At 36.9% G+C, this 20,878-nt stretch overlaps 1 protein-coding gene across 1 annotated transcript in view; it reads right to left on the bottom strand.

The window, feature by feature from the left end:
• LOC140171138 (semaphorin-1A-like) overlaps positions 1–20,753 on the bottom strand; it is a 38,776-nt gene extending 18,023 nt beyond the window's left edge. The window contains exons 1-10 of the mRNA XM_072194319.1: positions 20,621–20,753; positions 15,417–15,554; positions 13,392–13,513; positions 8,428–8,496; positions 7,779–7,883; positions 6,083–6,185; positions 4,790–4,918; positions 4,334–4,464; positions 3,552–3,669; positions 2,458–2,518 (exon numbers count right to left, since the gene is read on the bottom strand). Of these exons, the coding sequence (XP_072050420.1) occupies positions 2,458–2,518; positions 3,552–3,669; positions 4,334–4,464; positions 4,790–4,918; positions 6,083–6,185; positions 7,779–7,883; positions 8,428–8,496; positions 13,392–13,513; positions 15,417–15,525 (947 nt within the window). The 5' untranslated portion in view covers positions 15,526–15,554; positions 20,621–20,753. The remainder of the gene's footprint in view (positions 1–2,457; positions 2,519–3,551; positions 3,670–4,333; positions 4,465–4,789; positions 4,919–6,082; positions 6,186–7,778; positions 7,884–8,427; positions 8,497–13,391; positions 13,514–15,416; positions 15,555–20,620) is intronic.
• Positions 20,754–20,878: the final 125 nt, after the last annotated feature.

Genomic DNA, 20,878 nt, shown 5'->3' with positions numbered 1-20,878 from the left:
GACATGCTTTTAATTTTGCAACAGTGTCTTTTAACATGTCATGAGTGACAAAGAGAACAGTGTTTATGATACAATCATTGACATGTACATGTATTTAATTTTATAGCAGAATGTGAAATATTTTTAATAATATCTTGTAATCTTTTTTAAGTAAAATAAGAGAATCATTATACCTGTATCATGATAAAACAGTAAAAACAATTTTGTATTGTTGTGTAATCGATGAATTCTTTTGATTTCACGACGGAACTCTTGATAAACTTGTTGCTATCATTGATTTATGCACATATCAAATGCATCCCCGGCCCCTGGGGACCCGGGGATGGCCGGGTCGTGGGCCGTGGATTTTGGGTTTAAAAGTTCAAGTCCCGGGTAAACACCTGGCCAGTCCCGGACCCACCGGGCACAACTCTCAGCCACTCCCCGGCCCCCGGGGAGAATATCCGATGCAAACCGATGCAAATCCGGGTATTCCTCGGCCCAAGTTCCCGGCCCTGAGCATCGGATATAGGCCTGGATCTACATATGGTTTTAATATCGCGGGCTCAAAATTCGGTATTCAGGTATGTCTTCACTAAATGGACTGCCGAGCTCTGAACATGCTGGGAGGATTCAAACGCTTCAAATATAGGCCAACATGTGTGTTCCATTGCAAATGCGTCAGTTACTCACCTTGTTGCGGAACATCTAAAAACGATAACGAAATTAGGCTACCTAGATTCTCGTCACTAGTGCAGAGCAGCGTAATTCTCAGATATAGGCCTACTGTTTCCACTTTCGGACTAACGTGTATTAATTATGTCTAATGACCTTTTTTCGGACGAGCACACCGTCGAAGGAATTTTACGTTACATATATCAATGTCGGACCCCAGTCACCCGACTTTCCCACTTAGTCATTTCGTGTATTTTTCATGCTTTACAGTGGCAGGGAACGGGACAAGAGGGGATCCTGTGTGCCATCAAGTGCTATATTTAATATGCATGCTTGTTTTAAATATATTACGAGGCATGAATGGTGGGTCGGAAAATGCCGGGAATAAACCAGGAATATCGTATTGATAGAGGGCCTAGATGTAGGTCTATATGATTAAAACATCAAAGATATGAAAGAAACAGATCACTGCATTTACATCTGTCCACGATTATACGGGAGTGGCGAATGTTCGATCTTTGCATGAACATTTTAAGCACATAATATTTTAGGCCTATATATGATTTTTTTTTATGTCAATCCAAAATGCAACTTCAATAATTATAATGAGGCTATTCTGTAAAGGCCCATACCCCATCCAAATAGGCCTACCTAGTATCTTGTTTAAAATCAAATGACAATCTATCAAATTTTTGGCGCGCTAGTTATTAATATTTTGTTTGCTCACGAGGTTGTCATTTTGGGTAATATTGAAAACATCCTTTCAACGATTTGTGATTAACGATATTGTTGACGCTCCAACATGAAAATATAATATAGTTTTGATATCTGTATATTAACACCTATAATTATTTTTTAAAGAAAGAAAAAATACAGCTGGAGAGTTTATATAGAACATGTACACTACCTATAGTATCTAGTCTTCTATTAAGTATTATGGCCATGTAGCAGTCGATCGCAGATGTCACAAAAGTATCATGGATTCTTTTATTATAACGGTCAGTTTTGTTTTTGAGTGTAGGCCTAATAATTTAACTCTCGGCGGGTGGTTAAAACATAAATAAGCGTATAGCAGGCTCTCGTTTGAACGTGCATGTCAAGAAGCCAGTGTGGTCTGGTTAAACATGTTAACTTTAGAGCCCCGCTAAATAGCAGATACATGAACTACTATGGCAAAATTTGGAAACAACAGCCAAGATTTTGTTTTTGGAATGGATTTATATGAACAGTAACATTAATGTGGCGACTCAGTGGATTATTAATATACATCTACGGCTCAAGTACGGCCAAGTGATAGGATTCCCTGACCCATAAATGTGGACATCCTTGCTAGCAAACCACGGCCCATTTTACTGGTTGGAAAACCCCGGGTAAGTTACGACATAATCCCGGCCCGGCTCGGGTAAAGTCCCGGCCCACTTTCCCGGGGTTTTGGCCGACGTCAAGTCTTATACCAGTCCCGGCCAACACCCGGCTCCCACCGGGATACATTTTGAGTCAAATCCCGGGTCACATGATGTCAAGTCCCGGACCATCCCCGGGTCCCCAGGGGCCGGGGTTGCATTTGATATGTGCATTACATGTACAGCCCCCTTCCCTAGTAAAAGTGGCACACTTGTGATTTTACCATTTCGTTGTTAACTAAACATATCCCAAGATTAAAACAACCATATTGAACAGAACCAACAGCATTCGAGAGCTAATACTGCACCCGTGACGTTGATGTAAGCATCACGTCACAACATTATTTTCTAACTATGTTCTAACTATAACCATGAACATTATGTCTATACTTTAACTTACGGGGTATCAGTTACGACTGCATAAATAGTATAAGAGTTGCGGGTAGACTGGTAAATATCTCCTGGAATTAACAACAATGAAACATGTTAGTTTATACGGTAAAACTCTGACAAAATAGTTTTCGTACTCTAAGGTTTGTGGTCTACACTGTTTTGAATGCTTTGCTACGTACAATATAGGTAACATCACAAAATTAGGTAACGGTCAATTATGATTCAATGGCTTATTTGTTTTAAAACACATGGAAAATGACAACCATCCATTGTTTTGAAAATGGGACAATTAGAATCATTTTGTCCAAATCTAAGTTCCGAAAATGACTTTCCTTTTCATTTTGTAAATCTCCTACACAAGACATACATCCATGCTTGATTGTGTCTTTCATGCAGATTGGTGTTCAGGCTAAATAGTTGCGTTTGTGTTAGCGTTGATGACCCGGAATTGTATTACTAGGCCAATCCTAGTTAATTAACCCACCACTACTTGTAACATAATCCATTTAATCATCATTCATTTCAGAAAAGCATAATTAATAACACATCAAAAGTCCAAAAAAAATCCAAGAAGTGGAACAGTGCCTAATTTGCATAAATCCAAAATGGCCGCCTTACGTGATTAAGGTCGCAGTTTAAATACATAAGTGACATAACGCCATTTTACAATTCAAATTTCAGAACCCTATTTTGTCTTCACGAACTTTTAATTTTTGAATACTTGTAGTTAGTACATATATGAGACACACATACTCATAATACAATCCAAAACCTAAGAGCCCCAGTTATACTGCTGCTGTAAAGCCCTCCCCTCGTATACATGTTCAGTGGAAACTTGCATGCATCATGAACCAGTTTTAGGGTGTTCAGCAAAAACATGATGCATTGCGGTGATGTGACCAGTGATAATCTGCTTTGGGCGCTAGCCATGTGCAATTGACTGGTATACCATTGCATTATTTTCTGCTTTGGAAACTGGCATCTGAAGCCATTACCCTCGTTTACCCTCCAAAAGGCACGCATATCCGCACACACACAATCTCTCCTTCCAATTTAAACTAAATCTAGATTAAAATAACCGAATTACGCATAAAAACTTACGTATATAATCATAATTAGATGGGTACTCTCCACCGGTAATGGAGCAGTTCAGACGTGCTTTTTGATACGTAGTGAACTCCCCTTCAAGACTTTGACCAAGACCGCCACCTGCATCATTCTGTGGTAAAAGCAAAATAAAATAACCTGATAACATTCAAACAGTTTTAACTTCAGTTAGTGATTAAAACAAATTAGACTGAATAATGGGGCCAAATCGGTAAAGATTTCTCCCAAACTTCAATAAGAATCACTCCTCTTGATTAATTAAAAAGATTAAAAAATCGAATCATTCGACTGAATATTCAGTAAGAAATGATTTTTCGCTAACTGCAATCAATAATTGAATATTCAATCAAAACATTTAAAAGATGTCTCTGGAAATCAGAACATTATAAATTATATGTTAGAAAATTAAGTATTAAGCACGAATCACGTGGGTTTATTTTAAATAAACTCATATTGACCATAAAAAACGAATTAATACAACCGTCTCTCAACACGCGATATTCAAAATCCCCAGGCCCAGAAATTATCGAGTGCAATGACGTCCCAGTAATACAATGAAGGCTGGCAACAATTGACCATGACGTCATTGCACTAGACAATTTCGGTGCGGGAATCTTGAATATCGCGTGTTATGAGCCGGCTGTTTTTATTCGTTATTATAGTCAATATGAGTTTGTTTTAAATGAAATCATGTGATTCGTGTTGATAATAAATGTTCTAGCATTTATGGCATAATGTTGTGATTGCCGGAGCAGCTTTAAGAAAGTAGTTCTTACTTTGCATATTCTGGCTACTCTAGAATACCGTATCTTGTCAATATTCTCATATTCCTCAGCGATCTCGCGAAAGAAGAAATATACATGGTCGTTGTATTCAATTGGCTCCCCTACGAAATCGGTTCCATCATCTAAAGTATGCAAATTATACAAGGATTGCTATCGTGACTTTTCATTGAAATACACATTTTGTAAAAATGCTAAGCTTTACTTTACGATAGACCGACGATATTAGTCCATAATATGCCAATGATATTAAACTGTTTACGAACATAAGGAAAGTCAAATTTGGCGGGAAAATTGTTGACTTAAATTTGTTATGAAAGCAAGTTCATGAGAGCATAAATCTTGGGCAAAATTACGAAAGGGGTACCTTTTAAAGCATAGATTTGAAGAATTAATACTTTTGTGAACGTCAAAATCGCTGAAGGGACCTTTAATTTAATGAATATTTACGTGTGAGCACTTTTTCATTATCCGTCTCCGTCTCAACTCGGTTTGTTGAAAAGTCGCTAACATCAACACGCACTATGGCGTGTTCGTTATCGGTTCCGGCCTCTGTTGCTGCTGCTCCGAAAACTTCATCTGGATGCGGATAGAAATTCATAAACAGGGGGTAAACGCCAGATTAGGATTGTGTCAACAACTTTATGAACGTAAGCAGACCTGTATATAACACGAACAATTAACTTGTGTCTGTGTGTCACAGATCATATAATTAAACACAACACGAAAAGAAACTTCGCACTTACATAACCCGCCATAAAGCTAAACCTGCTCATGTTATGACAATTTGATTGACACGGTCGTGTGCAGATCCAATATGATACCACATTTGCTACCAAAAGCACTAAAGGGACGGAGCGCTACGTGGTGACATTTGAGTTAACATTTTGTCTTGCATATTAGTGAAACCATAGTGATTTTGGCATCCTTACACATCAAATGCTAACATTAGAATTGGTTCCATTTCTTCTATGCCCCCGATGCTTCCCACAAGGCGTCGAAGGTCATAATGGGGTCAAAATGTAAAATTTATTCTGCCGTGTTGTAATATAACTCAAATTATGATTTTGCCTGTACATTAACTCATCAGTAGAGCGTTGTTACAATCTATGCGTTTCATGTATAGAATTCCAACTGTGTGGTCATTTTGATTTGCAACTTGAAAATTTTGAAAATGCACCAAATTTCGCATACTGGTATTGATCATTTTGATTTGCAACTTGAGAATTTTGAAATTGCACCAAATTTCATATACTGGTATCAATCTTTTGGTAGCAAATGCGATATCAAATTGGAGCTAACAAGATGCTGTATACGACCATGTCACCCAAATTGACATGAGGTCAAAACATTACATGAGCCGGTTTAGACTTATGATGGGTTATGTAAGTGCGGAGTTACTTTTTGTGTTATGTTTATATTATCCTACTGGGTACCACACACTTATAGAAAAGCAGAGTGAAATCTAAGCATTATTGTGCATGCTCATTAATGCTCTCCGTGCTAGCCATGCGCTTCAACGGAAAAAGTTGAAGTTTTGAAATATTTTCTCAAAATATCAAGAGCTATCTTAAGAACTACTGAACCAATACTATGCTTGTTTGTACTCATTTTAATGCATTTTTCATGCTGATTCCAAATATGGTAATGAAAATTTACATATCTGAAATTTTTGAATTTAATTTAATTTTCTTGAAACATGTTGTCTGCAGTCGACACCCGCGTGAAGAGAGTTAACATTACCATCTGATGTAATTAAGAATGGTTGATCTGTTCCCATTAGACCTGTCACCAAGCCTTCAACATCGAAACTTGCAGCCAACTCTGCCGTAGTACATATACGAGCCTGTCGCATTGAAAACAAAACAGTCATTAGCGCAATTAACAATAACGATAACTATATATGCGTCATAATTGATCGTCATTTATTTTGTCCTTATTTCTCCATAGTTACGAATAGTTAATACGAACACCAGATTAAGTTGGTCCTACAATTCAATCAATTATAACCCATGAAAGTGTCTGACGCGATGGGCTTAGCCCGGGTTAGAAGCCACATATCAAAATAGACTGGAAAATTAACCCGATTACCGATCGAGAGTTATGCCATGAATCCGGAGCGTTTTCTGTCTCGATTTATTGGTTTATTATGTAAGTTAAAGCTTTGTGAAGTATTTTTTTCATAATTTCTTGGGCCTGCATCCTCGCATAATATTAGTTGTGTCTCGCATCGCCCTGCCAGGTTGAAGCATAGGACGCTTACTTTGTTCATTATTTAATATTTATTTATTTATTTATTTATTTATTTATTTATTTATTTATTTATTTATTTATTTATTTATTTATTTATTTATTTATTTATTAATTAGAACATTTCACTTTTTAACAGTGACACACGCCAATCCGACGGTGCGTTAAACTTGTACAGAAAAAAGAAATACATATTTTATGAGGAAACTTCAAAGAAATCAGTTTCGATATTACCAAATTTGATAAAGTCTCAATATAGTCCAAGTTTCTTTTTGTGCCTGGTGTATTTCTATTTTAAACTGGTGTATTTCTATTTTTAAACTTGGAGGGCGGGTTAGTGTAGTGGTCTTCTCACTCGCTTCTCACCACTGTGGCCCGGGTTCAATTCCCCGCGGTACCACATGTGAGTTTGGTTGCCGATCCATGCTCGTCCTCGCAGGTTTTTCTCCGGGTGCTCCGGTTTTCCTCCTGCTTCTAAAATCGGACCTCTTCCCATATCCCTGTCCCGTCATATTCTGGAGGCATCCCTTGAATTTAGTAGCCTCTGAGCACTATTGGGTTTAGCCTATCTTCGGCCGAAGGTTATAAATAAATAAATAAAAATAAATAAAGTTAAACCATAGGGACAGAGGATGCAATACTGACCGGGTGAAATTATCCGGTGATTCCTGGCTGTTTCTCTCTCAATTTGTCAGTTTACCCGATCTTCATCAAGTAATTTAAAATAGAAATACACCAGGCACAAAAAGAAACTTGGACTTTTCTTTCTCATTTGACACCCTGTTCGTGAACATTGAGCAAGAATTAACCAAGATATGCGCCTCCAAACTCTCAAACCCCAAAGTGAAAAGTTGCAATTTTAACGATTCAATTGTGCCTGTTACACTGTGTGCTTTATTGATTGGCCCGAGGTGCTTGTGCGCAATACAACGATGCGTTCCCATTGAAAATCGTTGAAAATGCAACTTTTGATGTTGGGGTTTGAGGCTTTGGAGGCGCATATCTTGGTCAATTCTTGTTCGTTTTTCACGAACAGGGTGTCAAATGAGAAAGTTATTGAACAGCAAGGATGAATATAACTGACGAGTTTCTTTTGTGTCTGGTGTAGATACATGCTATGATAACAAGTTTTAAGAAATAAATTGAAACTTATGCAATGATTCATAGCCATTTTTGGTAATTTACTTACAGCACATTTCCAGCATTGAGGGTTGACACCGCTGGTACCACAGTAATACCAATCGCCGTTGTGTTCTTTGATCACATTAACGAAGGTAAAACAACGGTCCGTAGTCTGAAAAGAATGAAAAGGGGCAATTTTATGAACAACTTTTGTCAAATCAATGTTTAAGGACTGATTGCTGGCAGCAGTAAGTTCGGGCCACAGATAAACATTCCGGACAGACAGTTACTTATGTATGTTATCGCTGGGCATTAGATGAATCATTATAAGTTCTTCTTGTACGTGTTTTGCGGGGTTTTTTTTATAGACCATAGGCATGTGAAAGGTGGTATAGGAGACACCAATCATCGCACAACAATTAACGGCCCTTGCGTTGATAGAAAAACGGAGAGTTATATTAAAATTGCCGTATTATATCATTTTGATTGAAATAACCCATTTATAATTGTTTTTAATTGATGTAAAAGAGAAAATAATACCATATCATAATTTATATTCAGGGTGTCCACTACTCCCGAAATAAACTACCAAAGTTCTGTGGTCACCCCAGTAATGTCTATTTTGATAGGATAAAATGGGAGATGAAACTGTCGATTTGGTCACACCCCTTTAAGAACAATGCTAGAAATATAGTAAACTGTAAAATAAATCTTACCGTAACTACGGCACAGGGAAGTGCTCCCATTGCACTTGGTTCTACCAAGGGAAATGTAACTTCGGTAACCTGTCAGTTAAGAACATTCAGAGGTTACGGTAATGAAGAAATGATTGGATCGAGACAAATAGATATCTTTGGCCAAAGTGAAATACGTGTTTCTTCCCAGATCAACCTAAGACAAATCTGCAATTTCCTATCAGCCTTTCCTTTTGTCCCCTTCCATATAGGCAGGTCCATCCCAGGAAAAAAACCCTCTTTTTCCTACCAGAACCATTATGTACAGGGTGTCCCCCAAAAAAGAGGCCCCTCATTGCGCCCTCTTTTCTACTATTTCTGAAAAGTTGATTAAATATATTTTGGTATGCAAAGAAACCTTTAATCGTTAACTTTAATACACCAAAAAATTGTTTCAATCGGCTCACAACTTTTGAATATATGCCCTTTTGAATAAAAGTACCCGTTTTTCACTCTGTCCACGGATAGCAAACAGAGTGGTTGGGATGGCTCATGCTGTGGAGTGGCCTGCACGATCACCAGACCTCACACCACTTGATTTTGTTCTTTGTGGCAAAATCCAAGATCTTCGCAAACGTTTTACTGAATGCATTCGCAAGTATCCGGCGCACAAGGATGGTACGCAACGCAATTGATGCAATGAGGACCAGGGCTGAAACCTGTATTCGCCAAGGAGGCAACCAGGTAGAGGGCAGAGCAGCACAGTAAACTCACTACAGAAGAACTAAAGACAAACCAAACAGCCTTTTAGGGCTACCTTTTATCCTAAAAAGAGAAATGACTTATGTTGTAAATAAAAAAAGAAAGCAAGAAACAAGAAAGTAGGAAACATAATAAAACAAAAAGGCATAAATAACCAAGAACAAATAAGTAATTGCAAGTAAATCAAAAGAAGTCCCATTCGGAATCCATTTTACCCACAAATTAATGACACCATTAACAAAATCTATTGCCCATAAACCCACCGACAAAGCCCATTGCATAAATAAAGTTATTTTATAGAGTTATAATTGAGGAATGTTTGATATTCATGCATGGTATTAGTACTCCTTTTCAATCTTTGAAGTAGCCAAACCTTCTCTACATTTCTTAAAAGAGCAAGTTCTGAACCGATTGATATAATTGTTTTGGTTTATTAAAGCTAACGACTCAAGGTTGTTTTACATACCAAAATATATTTGATCAATTTTTCAGAAATAGGAGAAAAAAAAGGGCGCAATGAGGGGCCTCTTTTTTTGGGACACCCTGTACTTGGCACATATCGTTATGAACTCGGCAGAGTGACAAATCGAGAATTTTGAGTAAATTGGGTTATTCTATGCTTATGATTATGTTTTAGGTGATCTTTTATTTCCACCACAAATTAATGGTAAATCTTACTCCCTGACGTAGATACCGAAATGTTTACTTACCTGTACAAATCAGATTGATCTATAGCATTGTATAGTTGAAAACCCTGAATTTTCTATATATATTAAATCCCCCCCATATTTTGTCAGGGGGATGGTCCATACAATCATCCCCCAATGTTGACGCCTGATAATGGGTTTCTGACCAAATTAACCTCATATTTGCCCCCAAAGTGCAACTTTTCGCGCGCATTTATTCTCCTTTTACACCATATTTAATCAATTCAGCTTTAAAATAGCAAAATTTGTCGCGCGCTTCGCGCACAATTCTACCATAAACTTATTATGTCGCAAAAGGTGCTGGATTGACTATGTTTCAAGAATTTTTTCAACTCCATCACCCCCCCCCCCCATGTCAAAAAGAAATCTACGCCACTGAATCCAAGATAGCAACCAAAATCCCAAAATTCCACTAAAATCCTTAATAACTCATGTTTACAGTCTAAGAATGTTATGGAACTCTTTTATTGTACATTCAAATTGTATGCAGATATCGTTTAAAAAATGTGCACAACAAAAAATTGGTGATACATTAAACTTTTGGTAGCTACCTGTATTTGCACTGATATCAACAAGATCACCCCTAACGTCACAGTTGCTTTTTGGCGAGGGGGAAGGAAAGAAGGAGGAAAGAAAGAAAGAAAAAGAGAAAACTTTTTTCTCGGGTGCGGTTTTGAACCCCCGACCCTTCGGGTGCCACGCCCGTCCATTGGCTACATGTTTTCTTGTTGATATCATTCTTCTCATCCAAAACCATGTGATCCAAAATGACCAAACTCTATCAATGAATCCATGTGCCATTATGGTCATTCTAAAACGTCAAAATTGCTTGTATGTTCATTGAAGCTTGATGATCAAATTAGATCTAGGGGCCACTGCAATAGTGTACTTGAGTCCAAAATGGGGCCAAATTCGCACACGGGTCAATCCATGCTAATTTAAAACTTACCGAGTGTACACCCAACCTCTTAGATGTTGTTCTCTGGATTTTGTTCTACAATTGGCCATACCATTTGCGCTCCTCAATGTGAGGTCACAGCAACAAATCCAATTTCCCCTTTTTTGCCGAAAATTTTGCGACCTTGAGCATTTTTTAGCTAAATTGGTCGATGACAGGTTATTTTACAAAGTACCCTACTATGTCCAATTTATAGTATGTACGTGGGATGTATTTCAATGTCAAACAATTTCTATAGAATATATAAATCGTTGACATTGAATGATTTATATAACTGGGATTTATGTATACATTATTTTTTCAAAGGTTTCCATGACTACTTGATCCCGGGGGGGCCACTGGTCATTGACAAGGGGGTATCATGCGTGGCCATGGAGTTTCAAAAAGCACCCTAAACAAGTATGTGCAACGACTGAAAATACACCCCTAAATAAGTATAACAAGTGTAATCCTACCTAAACAAGTATTGGCGTTTTTTACCCCTTAGCAAGTAAAACATATATTTTCGACACCCAAAGCAAGTAATAGGCCTACTACTTGAAGCTCCATTTTCATTGATTTCTTTAATAGTAGGCCTAACTCAGAATGGCTCTGCTACCAGGGCAGAATATGAGCTATTTTAAAATTACAAAATAAACGTTACATTATTTTAAGCTGATTTATAGTATCAGAGAGCCTAAGAGGAATTAAATGAAAAGAAAATTTACAAAACTCTAACTAAGAAAAAACAACACGAAGAAAAGAAAATAGAGAAAAAGAAGTCAAGAAATGTGAAATTATATCATTTTTGTAGGCCCTATTAAAGTTTCGACAATTTATTCTCCATCCTCCAAATATTATTATAGACCTACAAATCATGTTTCAAAGTGAGACAAAAATCATAAAATAGTGGTCAGATTTTTTTATGACCTAGGCCTTATTGCGAAAAGATGAAAAGTGCATAATATTAATAATTTATTTTAAAAGCTTAAAATGACAACAATTAAGGCCTACTTCTGGAAGGAATCGGATGAATAATAGTGGTATTATTTAATAAGTTGAATAAAGTATTAGGATGAAAATAAGTCGGTAAATAGCGACTGAGATGCATTGCTCAATCAGTTCAGCCAAGACTTGCAGGATTCGTGTATGACTGCAGAATTTGATACCAATCCAAAAACGTATTTTAATTCTGCACCATATCCATCTTACCTTTTAATATTCATTTGATGTTTTCACAATTTATTCAAAAGTTTAAAATTTGTTTTTTAAATAAAATCAAGATCACTTTATTGTGACAAAATTCTGACAAAAAATATGATGCTTTTGACGATAATAACATGCATGTTTTTATTTATTTATTTTATGGATAGGTCACAGGTCAACTCAATCAATCCTCTACCGTAGATATTTGTGGTTAAATAATTGTATACAACATGAAAATTAGCTTGAAAATCTTTATTTTTATCCATAATACAAGATAGAAAATTCAAATAATAGTAAAAATATTTTAAAATGAAATGAGAAACTTTGGACTTTATAAAGGAGAATTGAAACTCTTAAAATCAGAGTATACACATGCTGTGCATGTACAATGTACTGCATGTGTACATCACCATTGAATGTTGTAGGGTTGTGCATGTAGCATTGAATGGGTTAATGGAAAAATATTAACAGGCCAGCTGGGCGAAGTCGGCAATCTTTATGGACTAAACAGAGAACTACACAGTCAAGTCTAGGGATAAACATGAAGGACATGAAACTTATGAAGGACTGGTGTCTGGACGGACCCTAAATACGTAAATCTGTTGTGAAAAAGATACCCTTTTTCTCTAATTTCCATGTTTTGACACCCTATTCACGATACGTACGTACAGTGCCTGATCGTGAAAAAAAGACCCTTTTACGTGATTTTTGGCCACGCATGATACCCCTTGTCAATGATCAGTGCCCCCCCCCCCCCCGGGTACTTGATTCATGAGAAGACACATGAATAATTTTCATAATGATTAAATGACCCGTGAATTCTGAATAGCTAAGAATTAAGTTCATTACACATTTTTGACAGTAAGTTTCAAAGTCATAACCATACATTTTTGCCAAGGAGTATAGACTCTAGAAACATGGAAACATATGAATCAATTTACATAGTTTACAAAAGTGCTTCTTCGTGTTCAGTATTTATACAACAATCACTCTTTATTCATTAAAAAAAAAATGGAAACACGAAAACCAGGACAGGGTTTGGGAAGACCCAGCACCATGCAGCTAGTGTACACATCAAAAAACAGCACAAAGTACAATAAAACACAATTCATCCACACAAAAAAAGAAGAAAATGGATAACCTGAAAACCTGGGAATGGCATGGATGAATCAGAAGAAAAGCAAATAGGAGCTCAGCATTTTTATGTAGGAGCAACTCTCCCAAACAGCATTATGCCGCCATTCCAGATGGTATAGCTTGAAAGTAGGGCGAGCTGACTGAGCTCCTTCTTCAGAGGTTTGACTTTCTTTGAGCTAGCTTGTAAAATTGATTTCAGACGTTGTTCGTTTTGGTGAGTTATGAGGCCACAACAATAAAACAATGACAAGTCTTACCGGGTTAGAAAGGTCCAAGTCATAAGACATGACAGTCTCCTTTTTGCCGACAACAAGTTTGCTGCCATCTATGTATAACACCTGCACATACTCCAATGAGGTTATTGTTGATGTGGTGATATCTGAGAAGCAAATTTGATGTTCTTTTATCATTATCACCGTTCGTATTTTAAATTGATCGTAAAGATCGGGAGGAAAGGTTAGACAGCGTGCATTGGACCATGTTAATTGCCAACAGGAACTGTCTTGAAAAAAGACAACGCAAGTTATATTCAATTAATATTTAATTAAATGACTAAGCTAAGGGGTTAACTAAGGGGTTAACTACTAATATACAAATATTTACTGCTCAGGGGATCTATCAGGGTGAAATCTATTGGTCCCCGGGGTGAACTGGAGACCGTGGGCCTACTATTTTTTCGAGAACGCCACACAGTGTCATCGCCCCGATATCTTCATGGCAGAAACTGCCATGGTAGGTTGAATCCACAGCCACGCATGGCCATTTTGTTCCGACCTTTGACACGCATTAATGAGCCGAGGGACATCCCGACTAAGGCTACTGACAAAAGCTCGGTAATTGGCTTCTCTTTGTGTAAGTGAGCTTATATACGCCATGTGATGGGGTGCTCACACTACGCTGCGTGTGACCTCTGTGTGTATACGCCATGTGAGTGATCCCTCACATCAGAAAATCAGTATATTCCTGTCAGTTTTTCCAGTTCAAGACACAATGGCTCTTTCTCAAGACGCTACGCTAGCTAACGACGATAATATCCGTTGAACATATATGTTCAAGTGCAAGGAACCAAATCTGGTTTCTTTATACGAAATCATTTACGGGAGATATTCATCATTTTGTACCCCGGTATCCAAAGATTTATCGTCTGAATATCAATCGTGCATAGCACATTTACGTGTATCGATCCCGGGTATTCATTTCAGTGTCTCTGGCTGTATTATGTGATTATTAACCGGGCGATGTCGGTGTGCGCCAGGTGGAGGGAAAATAGTAGGCTCACGGTCTCCAGTTCACCAAGGAACCCATAGATTCCATCAGATCCCGAATTTAGAGCAGTAAATATTTGTTTTATATCCTTCATTAATATATTCTTTGATTGGTTTTGTTGATTGGTTAAATATTAGAAACGGATACATGTAGGCTACATGTATGTCTAGTTTTAATGCACATGCACACATCAGCACGCACACAGTTGAATGGCTAACATGGCTAAAGCTTACCGTGAATATGTGAAACGAGTAACCCGGCGAGTAACCATGTTCCCTGTTATTTCACCGTCAATATTAAGATACTGATCATGCCATGAAACCGTTGTATTTTAGCTACAGTTATGTGCGTCTGCTTGTGTGCTTCGCAAGACAACATGACTTTCTACACATTAATACCCCGAAACCGGAAATCTTGCGTACGTGACGAGTTGCGCCGACCACTAGGAACTGCGACGCAACAGAGGGCATAGGACAATAGCAGTACTATTTCATTACCTAGGGCGAATAGTACTTCCGAGGGTCCAATAGTAACCCGTTCCCTTATCAATCGTTTTTTTGCCTGCTTTGCAAAAAACTATTATTGGTCACATGATACTCGTTTAACCAATTAATGAACGAGAATATATTAAACTGTTGTGATTTGGTAGTTCACAGCATCTTACGAATGGTAGTGAGCTTTGGCAAAAACTGCATAGCTCAATTCATAGCGAGTTTGTAGAAGAATTTGTAGTTCTTGAGTTACGTTGTAAAAAGGGCTGAAACAACAACACTTTTGTAAAACGTACATAACTCATTAACGACAATAAATTAAGCAAGTTTGCAAAGTATACGATTTGTAGAATGAACTTTTGCAAAATCATCAAGGTGTTAATTTTCAATAGTATATTGATCTAGATAATGAAAATCGATTTTTAGGTTGCTTCGACCAAAAATACCTCGTCTACCCTTAATGAATGATATAATTTTGGCTCTGATGTTGGGAACGTCTACTCTCACTTGCATGCGTAAACGTACCTGCAATGGGTGTTTCTTCGTCATAAAGAACTTTGGTTGGTACTCTTGTGCATGTTGTTTGTAGAGCAGCAACAACAATGATGAACAAAGACAAATGAGCTGTTGTCATGGTGATTTATTCGCAATCCTATTAGTTATCTGAATGCGATATAAGAGGATCATAAATTGTATCTGCCATTTAAAGTTTGCTCAGTTTTATTTGTGTAAATGTGTGAGGTGGAGTGTGTGAGTTGTTTGGGGGACGGCTGGAATAGGAAGGTTATGTAGAATGTGGGTGTAGGTATTTGTGAGAGGTGGGTGGAGGTATATGTGAGAGACTGAGAGGTGGGAGGGAGATGGGGGTGGGTGGGGATGTGTGGGGTGTGGGGGTGTGTGTGTGAGCAATGTTTAACATAACATTTCCGAAATTCTAAAAGATTATCTAAAACACGTTTAAGGGCTTGGTCACCCACCTTAGCGTAGTATTTTTTGTGGGACCTGAGAGCACATAAGACACACCAATCTGAAAACAAGGATTGTCCTTATGATATCTTTTTATGGCATTTTTTTTTTTAATAGTCCTCGATCTTTGGAGATATTTCATGTATATCTTCGATGAATTTTCATAATGGTCGGCTACTCATCTTAGCTACATAACACTTGAAATACAAAATCATTCGATTTATAAAGTCTGCCTAGTTTATTTCGAGGACTGGTTAACTGTCAAAAATTTCATGTGTTAGTAATTTGCCATAAAATATGTATGCGAATTTCAAAAAATCAAACTTATTTGATATCAGAAGGACATTCCTCGTATTCAGATACAATTTTGGTGTGTCTGATGTGCTTTCAGGTATCACAACAAATACTGTGCAAAGGTAGGTGACGGATATGGCAAGCTAAGCGGCTCAGAACGTGGGACTAGCTACGCGCAGCTTCTTTCTCGTTACGTGCAGCTTATTAACCAATCAGATTCGCGGTTTTAAACACGTGGAGCTGATGTAAACATCCTCTCTCACAAATATTACGTTGTTAATTTTTGTAAATGAAAATATCTGTAGTATATCAGCAAAAAATGGTATAGGTGCTATTAAAGTAATATCTGAACAGAATGATGATTGTTCTATTTTAGGGGCTATCATTTTCTTCGGAAGGGGATCCCAAATATAGGGGGTCATACTTTTTTGGAAAGAAAAATAAAGGGGAGGGGGGTCATAAATTGACAATGACAAAATGTAGGGAGTCACAAGATGACAACAGATAGTGTGTTTATTGGGGTTGGTACAATTTGTGACCCTACTTTTCATACCGACTTTTCATACCCCACCTGACCCGACTTATTTTTAAAGTTTTGTTAGATATTCGCAGTTTATTCCATTGGTAATCAAATATTAAGCAAATACCATACACATTTCCTTAATATTATTGATAAAGAACAGCGTTTTCAAGCATTTTCTCATCTCAAATTTCAAAGCCTCGTTCAGCCATATTTAGATACAAAATTGTGATTAGTATTGATGAGTTTTGAGCCCTGTGCAGTTCTAATCGCCTGGACTAAGGGATTGTTCAGAAATACTTTGAGGGGGGGTGGCAAAATGGAGGGGTCAAAAAAGTTTTAGTCTTCAAAAAAAGGGGAGTCAAAAAAGTTTTTGCTCCTGATAGGGGGCGGGGGTCAAAAAAGTTTTAACAAGAAAATACCAAAAGAACAAGAACATACAACATTTCTTTTTGGAAGCTCGAAGACTTTACATTTATCCAGTCTCTATAAGAAAAGAGTATATATGTATATATTCCACTGATAATAGCGGGTCAAAATGATGCAACCGACATTTTTTCGTCTTTGCCCTGAAATTTATATTTTTCGTTCCACTGACCAAGAAAAATTACGCCCCTGATAAACAAGTCTAAAGCACTAAAAATCTTGAGTATGTGCCCAGATGTTTCTCTCAATTTGTTATTTTTATTTAATTATTGGTTCTAAGAATGAAACATGAAAAAACTAGAATGCATACAATGAAATTAATCTTCATACAAGTCAGCCTATAAAACTTGCATGTTTCAGTGTAGGAAATAGGCTTAAAGGCCTATAAATTAAAAAAATGTATAACCATTAAAACTTAGTGCATACTTGTTATATGTAAATTGGGATTTAGTTCGTTACTGCACAAATCATTTAAGTTGTTTTTTAAATTCTTGGAAAGGGTTGATCTAAAAGGTTTTGTATGTCCAAAGATGGGGGGGTCAAAAAATTGTCAGGTTCTCTGGAAAACTGTGGACGTATACGTAAAGCCCGTGCGTTGATACTCAAACTGTTGAGGTAAGCACGTATATGGAAGGAAGGAAGGAAGAGGGGGGAGGGGGTCAAAACTTTTTGACTCCAATTTCCAATTGCCCAGCCCCCCATGTTCTGAACACTCCCTAAACCTGGTTATAAAGTTTGCTCAAGCCAATCAATAAGTGTTTGCTTATATCACAATGCATTGACCAATTAAACCTTGATATGCTAACTTGATTGAACTTGCTTGGAGCAACTAAGCGGTACACTGAAGTCAATACTCAATTTATCTCAAATGTTGGTAGCAGTGAAAGGGCTGAATAACATGCAATGACAATATTGACGTTTATAATGTCACCATGCGTAGATCTTAATGTGACAGACAGATATACTTCCTCATGAAAAGGTAACTTATGAACGACTGGTTTAGAGATTATGGCTGCGCACGAGGAAGGGCGATGTTTATAAATAATAATTTCGAAATCATAATTTTTCACCAATTACACTGATTTAGCCTTTTCAATTCGGTATACTTCATTTACACTTTATTTAGTATTCATTGAAATATCTAAAATGATTTATCATAACGATAAAAAGTTGGGTCAAGTGGGGTATGAAAAGTCGGGTATGAGAAGTAGGGTCACAAATTGTACCAACCCTGTTTATTGTATTCAAAAGACTGATTTCAATACAATTTTAGCCTGTCTAGGGGGTAAGGTGTATCGGTGGTGGGAGTCGGGGGGAGTCAAATAGTGAGGGCCGCAATTTATTGACGCCGACTTTTTGTAAATTTAGGAACCCCCCCTCCGTTCCGAAAAAAAAATGATGATCCATTTTACTCTCTCCATATTTACACAGTGGCATGTGATATCGCTTTCCCTGCAATATCTTTACACAGCGCTTTACATCAGTAGTAGTTGTTGTTTGACCTTCATATCCCTGCACCGCTAATACAGCCTGAGTATAAAGTTACTTGCTATTATATTAAACACGGTGTAAACTTGGAAACACTAAATAAATATGCTTTGTGTCATTTTAGCCAGGCATTAGCAACATGTTCTCTTGACACGTGCTGTGATTTGGCCTCCTTTACCCGTCGTTATCTATGCTGATTCCGTAAATTAATTACAAGATAATAATTGTGAAAGAGGATACCTATAACTATACTACGCGCAGCTAACGACCCAACCACGTGATTAAATTTGACTATTTTGATTGGTCAAACAGCTGCTCGTAACGAGAAAGAAGCTACGCGTAGCTGTTCCACGCTTTTGGCCCCCTTGGCTTGCCATAGACGGACCCCCTTATGCAAAACAACATTTGTAAAGTACATCCACATTTGAATCAAATTCTTTTAATCCGGTCCAGAACCAAGGTTAGCAACTATTTTAAACTGTTGCCATTTGGTAGTTCACAGCATCTTGCGAATGGTAGTGAGCTTTGGCTAAAATTGCATTGATCATTTGATAGTGAGCGTGTAGACGAATATCACAGACATACAGTAAGCCAAATAATTAAGGTACCAGTTTTGTTCACCCCTGTATATCCTAAATAAAGACATGTCAAAATTAAAACAAGCAGACAATACCTGTACGCTTTAGCTCTGATTTAAGACCTTATTTGAGTAAATTGGTTGAGAATTAAAGAAACGGTGATCTAAAATCTAATAAAGAAACGAAATCGGAAGTTGCACTTTTGTGCTCTAACGTGCTAATCAATGGAAGCGCAGCGCTAGTTCTCTTGTTCACCATGTTCACGAACGTTTTGTGTACAAATCAATAGGGTATTTAATGCAGCAAACTGCAACTTTTAAATTGGTATCTTCCTTGGGTTATGTGATCGCCGTGTCTTTATTTCTTAGAACAATTTCGAGCTAAAAGATGCAGCTATTGGCTGGTGGTTCCAATTTTGACATATCTGTCTTTGTTTAGGATATACAGGAGGTGAACATTACTGGTACCTTAATTTTGTGGGCTTACTGTATACATGTACTGCGCAAAAAAAGTATCCTTACACTTGGAAAAATAATCACAATTTCAAAACTGAACTATATTGGAGTAAATTTGTTTTTGTAATATATGCACTATCTAATCCTGCACATTATGACCCCACATTGAATCCAATGTGACATCAAGAAGTAAATTTACAAGCAATTGAATAGACGAAGGTCCAGTTTTAAAAGTGACAAACTGGATAAACATGATACAAGGCTGAAAAAGATTCTAACAATCGCAACAAAGAGGTCCTGTGGTTTTTGAGCTCTGTTGTAAAGAGGGCTGAAACAACAACACTTTTGTAAAACGTACATAACTCATTATCAACAATAAATCAAGCAAGTTTTCAAAGTATATTATTTGTAGAATGAACTTTTGCAAAACATCAAAGTGCTATTTTTCAATAATATATTGATTTAGATAATTATAATATATTGATTTTGGCTGCTTCGACCAACAATACCGCATCTAGCCTTAAGTGCATACATTTATTTTGGGCGATTGTGTGTGTGTACGGGTATTTGAATCTTTAACGTGATGGTAATTGTGTGGTGTTGTATATTATTATATAGTGTATGTGTACGTTAATATTCAATCATTAAAAATCATTATATGCGCCACCAAACAAAAACAAATTACCAAAGCAAACTTACAAAGTACAGGTTAGATAAGAAATTGTAACAGAATAACGCATTAAACCTGCTAATTGTTTTGAAATCAGAAATACAACGATTTTAATTTAACAATGAAGTATACTTCCCTAATATTTCCCTTACTCTGCATATACATGGATATAGCAAATACATTTTCATTTAATAACTTGAAAAAAACAATTATTAAATATAAGTTTATAGTATAGAAATATTATTATTATTAACGGCATACGTTAGTCCACGAATTTACTGCTATAATATTAAATATCATAAAATATTTATATAAATCATACAAAATCTTACCTGCACCGTACAGGAACATGTCGATATATTTTGATTACATCTACATAATAAAGGTACGTCATTATAGCAAACAAGTGACCCCATCCGCCAACATGAGTACAAAGTCGTAAAAAGTCATTTTTCATTTTCACTTTTTTAATTAATTAAACATGGGAAAGAATTTTAGTCTGTTTCATTCTGATATGTCATCAACATGTGATATTACTAGTATGCTTCTTAACATTATTTTTCAGCAATAAATAAAATAAGGATTGGAAT

This window comes from Amphiura filiformis, chromosome 15, assembly GCF_039555335.1.
Source record: "Amphiura filiformis chromosome 15, Afil_fr2py, whole genome shotgun sequence".
Lineage (NCBI taxonomy): Eukaryota > Metazoa > Echinodermata > Ophiuroidea > Amphilepidida > Amphiuridae > Amphiura > Amphiura filiformis.
This window is presented reverse-complemented; position numbering and strand designations above follow the sequence as displayed.